The sequence below is a fragment of the Urocitellus parryii genome, chromosome 1, assembly GCF_045843805.1.
Source record: "Urocitellus parryii isolate mUroPar1 chromosome 1, mUroPar1.hap1, whole genome shotgun sequence".
NCBI classification, from domain to species: domain Eukaryota; kingdom Metazoa; phylum Chordata; class Mammalia; order Rodentia; family Sciuridae; genus Urocitellus; species Urocitellus parryii.
The window spans coordinates 225069730-225079332 of record NC_135531.1 but is presented as its reverse complement, the minus strand read 5'-3'; the positions used below and the strand labels follow the sequence as shown (position 1 = coordinate 225079332).

Genomic DNA, 9603 nt, shown 5'->3' with positions numbered 1-9603 from the left:
AAATAAAATACAACAAATTTGCCACAGTGAAAAGGCCCAGAGGACATGCTTGGGATAGGAACAAAGAAGCAGAGAAAAGAAAGACAGCCATTACATTCTTAAATTTTCATTTTCAGGGAGATTTTCTTCTATATTAGATAAAAACAGCTACCACAATAGTGACATCGACGATTTTAAGTCAAGACACCAAAGGACAATCTGTACTAAACATCAAGAATTTAAACTGGGAACCCACCAAGCAGAGTGCAGCTTTAGGGGTCCCTTGGTGGTGTATCCCGTTGCAAGCATTTAAACTCGTTTTCCCCCATCTTTTCTTAACCAAAATAACTAAATCCAGGCAGATGGGAGGGCGCATTACCTGCCTTGTTATTCCTCTGTGTGAATGCTTGAGTTTTAATTACACACTTGCTTTTTCTGGGGAAGAGACCAAAGACCGTATTTTTCAAAGTATCAACTTGTTTTCCATTAGGCAGTTGTTGTAACAAGTTCTTTCAGCGACATGTTATATCTCTAGGAAAGGGTGCTTCAGATGGTTCGCACTAGCACAATTTTGTGGCTTTTAATTACTATTTTGTTCTTTTGGGGGGTTTCAGAGACTGGCGCCTGGGCGTGATTAGTTCGTCTACACGACCCATCGCAACCTCACACGCGGTCCACCAGGTGGCGCCACAAAGCAGGGGCCTCCGCAGGATTTTTCAGACTTGGAAGTCCAGCAAGGCCTGTGTGTGTGTGTGTGTGTGTGTGTGTGTATGTGTGTGTGTGTGTGTGTGTGTGTGTGTGTGTGTGTGTTCGTTCGTTCATAACCAACAGGATATGGAGATAGAGAGGAATTTCTATTTCGATTTTTAAAAATAAAAGGAGGGGGCTGGATTTGTAGCTCAGTGATAGAGCGCTTGCCTTGCATGAGTTGAAGGCACTGGGTTCGATCCTTGGCACCATATAAATATAATTAAAGACACTGTGTCCATCTACAACTAAAAATTAAAAAATAAATAAATAAAAGGAGGAACTCCAAGACTAAAAAAAGGGGGGAGTTGGGGTGGGTATGTGCAATGATAGAGCAGAACAGGATCCTAAAGTGCAAAACTACAAAATAGGATTAAATTTAGTGCATGAAATAAAACTTGTATTTGCTATAAGTTGCAAGACGTGATGAATCTAGTATTGAGACGATAAATCTATAATCTCACCTAAGGATTATTTCATTTCCTTCTCCGTAAAAAACGTGGAATTTAAATGATGTTAGAATGAACTTTGAAGGCCATCTGGTCTGGCTGGTCTTTCCACCCTAAAGAGGAAGCCCTGAGATCGCTTTCCGGGTGTCAATTACCCATCAAATGTACATAATTACTCAGAGCCTCAGCATGTCAGGAAAGTACAAGGAAAAGTAATAATACCTTTGGGTTTATATAGCTTTTCTCTCAAGCAACAAGGAAAAAACGTTTAAATATTATCCAATTAATTGTCCTAATATCCCCGTGGGTTGGTTAGGAAGTAGTTATTATTATACATGGTTTATGGATAATTTAAATCAATTGACTGTCAAGTGCTGAGTGGCTGACAAGAGCAAGTGCCAGGAAAAGCGGGATACTGCTGGTCCGGCTCTCTGCACTGCTTTATTTGATTAATATATTTGAAAACCGATCCACCTCGGGCAGAAAGGTACAAATCACTGGAATTGGCCTTTGCACACAGAATAGGATAGGAGACCCCACTTCTTCCTCTGGGGTGAAATGTCAGTCTCTAACTTCACGCCTCTGTCCTACTGCGGGCCATCCTGCACCCCCATCGCCCACCCAACTCCCTAGCGTCTCTGCTCACTTTCAGTGGCTGCCTGCACGCACTGGCGGCCGCCGCAGCCACAGTGCCCGCCATGTGACACCCGCCCCCACCCCTGGCCGTGAGTTCTCGGGTGCCTGGATCCCCACGGTTCGTTTCTTCTGATTGGCTGTTGCTAGGTGACGTCGCTAGCGCTCACGTGACAAGTGTTAAATGCCCACCCTGCAGGAGCCGGCCTGGCAGACAATCGTAAAGCTGCTCCGGGCCGCTCACCTGCTCCCGCCTCCCGGAGCCCGACGGGTCCCAGTCACCCCTGTCCCCTCCATTGCCCGCCCCCCGCCCGAGCCCGCGCTGGGCAAGGAGCCGAGAGGGCCGAGAGGCCGAGAGAGTATGAGGCCCGCCGCAGCTGTCCCAAGCAGCGCATGGTGATAGCCTCCCCCAGAGGAGGAGGCGCCTAGACCGTTGCCTCATTTCTTGTTTTCCTCTCCCCCCACCCCCCACTTCACCTCCCAGTAATTACATTGGCTGCTGAAAGGGACCGGGAGAGACAGAGGAGGCGCCTCGATTCCCCCTCACGACCGCCACCCCTGCTCTTTCCCGTCCCGGGCCAGGATGACTGGAGTCTTTGACAGTCTGGTGGCTGATATGCACTCGACCCAGATCACGGCCTCCAGCACGTACCACCAGCACCAGCAGCCCCCGAGCGGCGGCGGCGCGGGCCCCGGCGGCAGCAACAGCAACACCAGCAGCCTCCACAAGCCACAGGAGTCGCCAACCCTTCCGGTGTCCACAGCTACCGACAGCAGCTACTACACCAACCAACAGCACCCGGCGGGCGGCGGCGGCGGGGGGGCCTCGCCCTACGCGCACATGGGCTCCTACCAGTACCATGCCAGCGGCCTCAACAATGTCCCTTACTCCGCCAAAAGCGGCTACGACCTGGGCTACACCGCTGCTTACACCTCTTACGCGCCCTATGGGACCAGTTCGTCCCCAGCGAACAACGAGCCTGGTATGCATAACGCTGGTGTCAAGGGTGCTAAGTCGGTCTAGTCACTGGGATAGATGGGGTAAACATGTTTGGGGAGAGGGGCCGTCCGGAACCCTGACCTTCCACATTACGTACTCACCGCCTGCTCCTGCCCTTTACCCTACCCAGTTTCCAGTCTCCCGGTGAGTCAAGGTTTAAGTCCCTCGGTTCTGAACGGTGGGACCCGGCAGCCTCAAAGGCCCAGTGGGCACACGGTGCATGCCTACGACTAAATGAATTTCCTTGCCATCTGCATCTTCTTACTCTCTGGCGCGTGCCTGTCTTCCCCTTCCCTGAAGGGTTCAGCTCCCAGGTTCAGCGCCAGCCGGCGGCGCGGGGAAGTTGCGCCGGTAGCCAAGCAACATCTCCAAAAACCCGCCTCCCGGGTCTTTTCAAGTTCCCGCTGAACCCTTTAGGCAACCAAGAATCCTGGGCCGCGCGGTTCTCACGATTCCGTTTCGTTGCAGAGAAGGAAGACCTCGAACCTGAAATCCGAATAGTGAATGGGAAGCCAAAGAAAGTCCGGAAACCCCGCACTATCTACTCCAGTTTCCAGCTGGCGGCTCTTCAGCGGCGTTTCCAAAAGACTCAATATCTGGCGCTGCCGGAGCGAGCCGAGCTGGCGGCATCTCTGGGCCTCACCCAGACTCAGGTGGGGCTCGCACGGTGGCGAGGAGGGCACTGGCCTGGGTTGTTCTAGAAGTGGACAAGTTTTGTTTGTTTTAGAGTATATTTTAAGTAGTTTTAGATTTTTTCCAGGCTCGCACATGGGGCAATCCAAACTTCTAGGCCCAAACCTGAAAATCCCCAAGGGATTGCCCCGTGGGAGGCAAGGAAAGGGACAGCGGTAGGCAGAAATCTAGTAACACTGGTCGACCCGCTACTGATTAAGCGGGTAAAATAACCGGCTCTACTGATACCCTCCGGCTGTCACCACTATGCACCACATTCAGTCACTTGTAGTCAGCACATCCTTAGCTTTTTGAGATTGCCTCCTAATGGAGCAGGACACAACAGAATCTCAGAGGCCGCCGCAAATAATTCGCTCACTTGCACAGGATGCTCAGTAGCCACCTCCACCGGCGGTCTTCCTTTGCTCCCTCCCCTCCCTGCTCCTTGCTCAAGTCCCTCCATTAATGCTTGGGTCCTTTTTCCACAAAGGTCAAAATCTGGTTCCAGAACCGCCGATCAAAGTTTAAAAAGATGTGGAAAAGCGGGGAGATACCCTCGGAGCAGCACCCTGGGGCCAGCTCTTCGCCACCGTGTGCCTCGCCTCCAGTCTCGGCGCCGGCCTCCTGGGACTTCGGCGCGCCTCAGCGGATGGGGGGCGGCGGCGGCCCGGGCAGCGGAGGCAGCGGTGCGGGCAGTTCAGGCTCCAGTCCTAGCAGCGCAGCCTCGGCTTTTCTGGGCAACTACCCGTGGTATCACCAGGCGTCGGGCTCTGCCTCACACCTGCAGGCCACAGCGCCTCTACTGCACCCCACTCAGACCCCGCAGCCTCACCACCACCACCATCATCACCACGGCGGAGGGGGCGCCCCGGTGAGCGCAGGGACGATTTTCTAACCCCACGGAGGCCGCTCCAGAGACAGAGCCAAGACCAGCGATTCCCAGGGCTTGCCTCCACAGCCGGTGGGTCCCTCCCGCTGGCCAGCGGCCGCCACCCAGCAGTCCCTGAGGCTGCGGCCTAGGATGGCCCGCCCTAAGCGCTGCTCCCTCTGTCAGCCACGGAGCAGCGCAGAACTGGGAGGCCTCTCCCCGCCTCGCGGGCTCCTCTCCGAGGACCCTAACAGCTGCATGGGGAAGGCCGCTCTCGATGGTCACATTTCCGACCTGAACCCGGAGCCTCGGCCATTCCCAACCCCTCCTCGGACTCGCCTCCCTAGCCCTCTCCGCCTGGCGAGGCTGTCCGGCGCCTTCATCGCCCCGGGGCTTGTGCTGGGTCCCGGAGAAGGACGCCTCCCCCGCCCGCGAGGCTTCTCGGGCACTCTGAGGTTCCTTTCTCCTGGTTCGCCTCCGGGCTCAGCTCCAGTCCGCTTCGGTTATTGACCTCCCGGGGTCCTGCCTGCCCGCCCTTCCCCCAACCCCGTGCCCCCTTGACCCAGGCGGACTCGCCGCTTTTTTTTTTTTTTTCTGCGGGGTTGTTCCCAGCCCCGGTGCCCCCAATCCCTTCCCACCTAAAGCTCACCCCACCAACGCTCCCTCAGCTCTCTCCTCATCCATCACCAGTGGAGTTTTTTTATTTTTATTTTTTTAAAAGTTTAGGTGCCTTTGCGGATGACCTCATTTTGATGTTGGAGAAAATGATTTTTTAATATGTGGACACTGCAAAAATGTGTTTAAATTATCTTTTTTAAAATTTATTCAGGATTATTAGCCTGGACTTCGACACAGAGTTTGTAAATAAAGGTGTCTGTGCAGATTTCCCACTGATTTGTGTAAAAATCCTCATCTTTTCACCTTTTTTGTAAACCCCCAGTTGTGAAAACTGCGGTTTAGCAGTGACCTCAGCAACCCCCCGTTTCTTTTTGAAAAAAAAAACAACTCTCAGTTAAATTAAGCTACTGATTTGAATTTGTTTTATCTTATCCTAAAGTCTTTGTTCTTTAAATGCAAGGTATTTTGGGATTATTTATTATGAAAACAACATGCTCTTAATGTTGATTTTACAATATGAAGAGATTATTTAAATAAATTATTGTTTTCATTGGAGAGTGTGTGGGTTTTTTATTTTTTATTTTTGCTTATTTTATTTTTGTATTTATTTTGAGTGCCGGGGTTCCATCGGTCATGCACTCAGAGCGGCAGCTGCTGCCCAGGACCCGAACCCGGTCAGCAGAGACGGACTTTTGCACCTTTTGGTGGTTGCAAGCGCTGAGAGGTGCGGCCAGTGGAGGACAGGCACGCTTCTCGCCGGGCGCAGCAAAGGGTTCAGCTCCGCCCCTGCCCGGGTCCGGGCTCGGGGTTAGCCAGCCCGCGGCGCCGTGACTCACTCAGCGCTGGGCGGCTCCAGCCTCGCCCGCCTGGCCCCTCTGGCGCCGGCGCCTGGGCCCTGTGCCTGGGCGGTCTGAGCCGCCCCCGCGTCCGCCACCTAGGCCAGGCGGTGCACTCGAGCCGTGTCCGGGGACCTGCTGTCCCGGGCCGAGTTCGGCTTCAGCCTAAGATCAGACCCCCACATTAGACCCGCCCCTCTGTATGCTGGTGGCCCTTTGGGAGCTGGTTGAGCCGAGAATTGTTGAGTCGCCTCCAGGAGGCACGGTTGGCTGCTCTGGAATGCAGGGCGACCCGCACACAGTCATACACACAAGCACACAATCTCAGTCACATTCAATGCTCTCACTCTTGCACACAGGCACACACAATGGCACACTCGAACTTCCTCAGTAGTGCAGTATGCACAAATGCAGTAATGCACAAATACTTGTACACATAACATTGACACAAATTCATGCGTACACATTCACATTCATGCTGACATACTTACATATGCACACTCAGTGATGCACACTGCTGTGGGAGTGGCATTCTGCACCTCACACTGAGAGGAGAGGTCCACACACCATTCAGCTCTGCTGTTTACCAAGGGCCCACACAATCAGCTCCCAGGTTTGGAAGTGACTCTACTTTTTGGCATTCCCTGCAAAAGTTAAAGGTAGGGATGTAATGCTGGCCTGAACTAATAGTCCCTTTCCCTGGAAGTACTGAGGCCTACAGTTAGGAGCTTGCTGGCTTCAATCACTGACTATGTGACCTTGGGCAACCCTCTTAGCCTCTACAGTTTGCACATCTATAAGATAGTAGAAATAATAACAGCTATGGTTCAGAGTTGTTGTGAGCAACAACTTAATGAGCCCTTAATAAGGCAATGATGTAACAGTGCTTGGCATACAATAAGCACTAAAATTTAGTTATTTCTTATTTAGCATTACCGTTTTATCACAATGCCCCAAATCACAGATGCTTTACTTTTGTCTGTGATTATGATGTCCACAGTTACCTAGAGATCTTTCCAACTTCACCTTGTGTGGAAGAGCAGCATCCCAGGGTTTTGGGAGAGCTCCAGCATCTTCCTACACAGGATTTGAACCTCAGCCATTCCCTCCAAGGGACCCGCCTCTACTGGAGAGAAGGTTGGGCACAGGCCAGAGAACCCTGCTTGCCAGATTCAAGCTCCCTACTCTCGGTTATTTAGGCCATCCATGTTACGTGTCTTCAACTCATCTCTGCCAAAATCAAAGTTAAGGCAGAGGTGACTTTCTGGGTGCAGTGGCATCATCCTGGTCCCTGACTTTTCTAGCCAGATTAATTTGGAAGACTGCTCCAAGTCTGTTTTACCACAGTGTCCAAAGAGTTGGGGCTGGGGAAAAACAAGGAGGCTACGCAATGTAGTGTCCCTTTGCATTTCTGCATTGTTTTCCCAAGCTAGAGAGTTGAAACCCATTGACCCTGGATTCTGATCTTCCCCTAAGCAACTGCTGCCTGTCAGATCCACTTCCCTGTGCCCCCACTCCCACCCTAGTTCCAAATTCCGTGGGTTGTTTGAGTGCCAGTAGCTGGTGCCAGTCTTCCTCCTGCGGTTGACTGTGCCCTCCCCTCCTTTACGAGCACTCCCCTCCCCCCTCCTGAAACCAGCGGGGAGAGACGGGGCAGTAAATTGGCTGGTGTGGAGGATCTGCAGTAGACAAGATGATTAAGAGGCCTACGCCGGAGCGCCCCGGGCAGGGAATGTCAGCCCAAGTTGGAATCACGCAACAGGCCTTGGCATGAGACAAGCCTGGGAGCCGGGAGGGCGGGCGGCCCCTCTCAGGGGTGGGCCGAGGCCCCACAGACTAGCCGGAGTCACCGAACCTGGCACCCGGCGGCAACGGGGTCGGGCTGGGCCACCACGCGCCTTTCCCTGGGGAGTCCGCAAAGCCGAGGGCGGGAGGGTGCAGGGGCCAGGGGAAAGGGGCGTTTCCGCAGACCAGGAAAAGGGCAAAGAGAAGAGATCGCCGGGACTCGCCCGCGCCGAAGAAGTGAGGGGGCGGGAAGGCGGAGGGGTGGGCGAGAGGAGAAACAAAGCCCGGCTCCAGGAGACGGGGGCCGGCTCCAGCCCTGCCGGGGGCGACGCGCTGGCAAGCCTTTCTCACAGTCTCCCGGCCCGCCCGGAGACGCGAAGCCCTGTGATCAGCCCGCCGCCGCGCAGACACGCTCCCCCCGCCCCGCTTTCAACTGAGCTCCCCAAAGCAAGAATGAAAAATGGAAATGGGAAGCAGTGATTTCGGCTCGCTACACTGGGAAAGCAGCCGCGCTCGGAACACACATAAATCTTCATTGTAATCCCCTTCCATTTGCCCGCGTAAAATATCAGGCCAGAGACAGGATATGACAAGCGCTGGGAAGCGGGGAGGAGGGGGGGGGCGAAGAGTGAGGGGTGCCGGTCCCTCTCCGCTCCACCCACTGGCAGAACTCTCTGCACTTGGGCAAAGCGCTGGCACTGAATTCTAGTGCCAGCTGCGGGCAGCCAAGGCACATCCGAGTCTTCCTCCCCTCCCACCCCCCTGCGTACACTCGGTCGCGGGCCCTCCCCGCCCCCTCTGCCCCTCGTGGCTCTGGGCTGGGCGCAGAACCCCTCTGGTTTCCCCAAATTCCCGCCTCCCACCCGGGAGCTCTGGGGCTAAGGAGGGCAGAAAGGAGAGCGCACGGATCCCGAGCCATAATCAGCCCTGCTGCAATGTGGTACCATTTAGGAGGCTTCCCCTCGGCCTTCTTTCAGGATCACTTGTGAAAATTGTGAATATCCGTCCTGAGTAAGGATTTCCGAGACTGATGGGGCCAGCTTGGGGGAAGTATCAGGTTTAGTGGGGGCGGAGAGAGCGCGGGAAGACTGAAGCTTTGTTTACAAACAGTTCTCTGGTAGAAGACTTGGGGGCAGGGAGGGGGTAGAGAAAGAAGCGCGGAAGTGGTGCAGCGGTTCCCTCCTCTGTTAGAAGCCGTCTCCCCAAGGAGAACGAAGCCAGGGAGCAGAAAGCCCCCATGCCTTTCAAAAAGTCGTTCTTAAGGATTGTATAAAACCCAGACGCCACTGCCTCATTCCAGGCGCCCCCAACACTCGCCCAAAAGTCACAAGCCGTTTCCTTTATCTGCTTGGAACAGCGACCACCAGTGGCTTTAACTTGTTTAGGGTCAAAGACTCCTTTTCAGAAAGAAAATGCCGATCTCTTCCTCCTAAAAGACAGTGCTCTTAGATTCAACTTTGGATTCCACGGTGCTAGAAGCCCTTGGGTGGCCAGCTAGCCTGGGTGTCGCGCTGGGGGACTGGGCTTTCCAGAGACTGGCGGTCTCTCATAGGGTCTTGATACCTATAGCAGCCCCAAGGAAGCCTCCCCCAGACCGGTCTTCCCTGCCCACCTGGGATTTTCAGGGCAGGCTGCCCCCAGGCTGCACCCTATGCACACCAGTGCAGACGAAGGTGGAGGCCCAATCTCTCCAGCCGCCCCCCCCCCCACGGCCCCAGCGGGAGTTCCCCTGGCCGGGACGGGTTTGGCAGTGATTGCCACATTACAAGATGTTACATTCCGCCCTGGGGCTTGGGGCTGGGTGAGGCGGGGGAGACGTTGTATTTCAGGAGGAAAAAAAAGAGCTGGCAGGTCTTGGAGGAGCAGCCTCTGGGCACCTCCACGTGAGAACGCAGCGTCTCCTGACAGATCTTTCTTCCTGGAGTGGCTCTGGCTCTGGCTCAGGCTTCTCCCTCTTCCTCCCCGGCCAGAGCGCAAACATGTCTTAGCATTCCCGGGATTCTCCAGAGGCCTGAT

At 54.3% G+C, this 9603-nt stretch overlaps 1 protein-coding gene across 1 annotated transcript; it reads left to right on the top strand.

The window, feature by feature from the left end:
- Positions 1 to 2391: 2391 nt before the first annotated feature.
- On the top strand, positions 2392 to 4375 carry Dlx2 (distal-less homeobox 2). Its single transcript, XM_026389589.2, has 3 exons — positions 2392 to 2791; positions 3277 to 3461; positions 3971 to 4375. The coding sequence occupies exons 1-3, from the start codon at positions 2392 to 2394 to the stop codon at positions 4373 to 4375; spliced, it is 990 nt and encodes a 329-aa protein (XP_026245374.1).
- The last annotated feature ends 5228 nt before the right edge of the window (positions 4376 to 9603 follow it).

Coding starts and splice junctions, on each gene's coding strand:
- Dlx2 (XM_026389589.2), top strand. CDS start 2,392: ATGACTGGAGTCTTTGACAGTCTGGTGGCTGATATGCACTCGACCCAG. Junction 2,792..3,276: donor CCCAGCGAACAACGAGCCTG/GTATGCATAACG, acceptor GTTTCGTTGCAG/AGAAGGAAGACCTCGAACCT. Junction 3,462..3,970: donor TGGGCCTCACCCAGACTCAG/GTGGGGCTCGCA, acceptor TTTTCCACAAAG/GTCAAAATCTGGTTCCAGAA.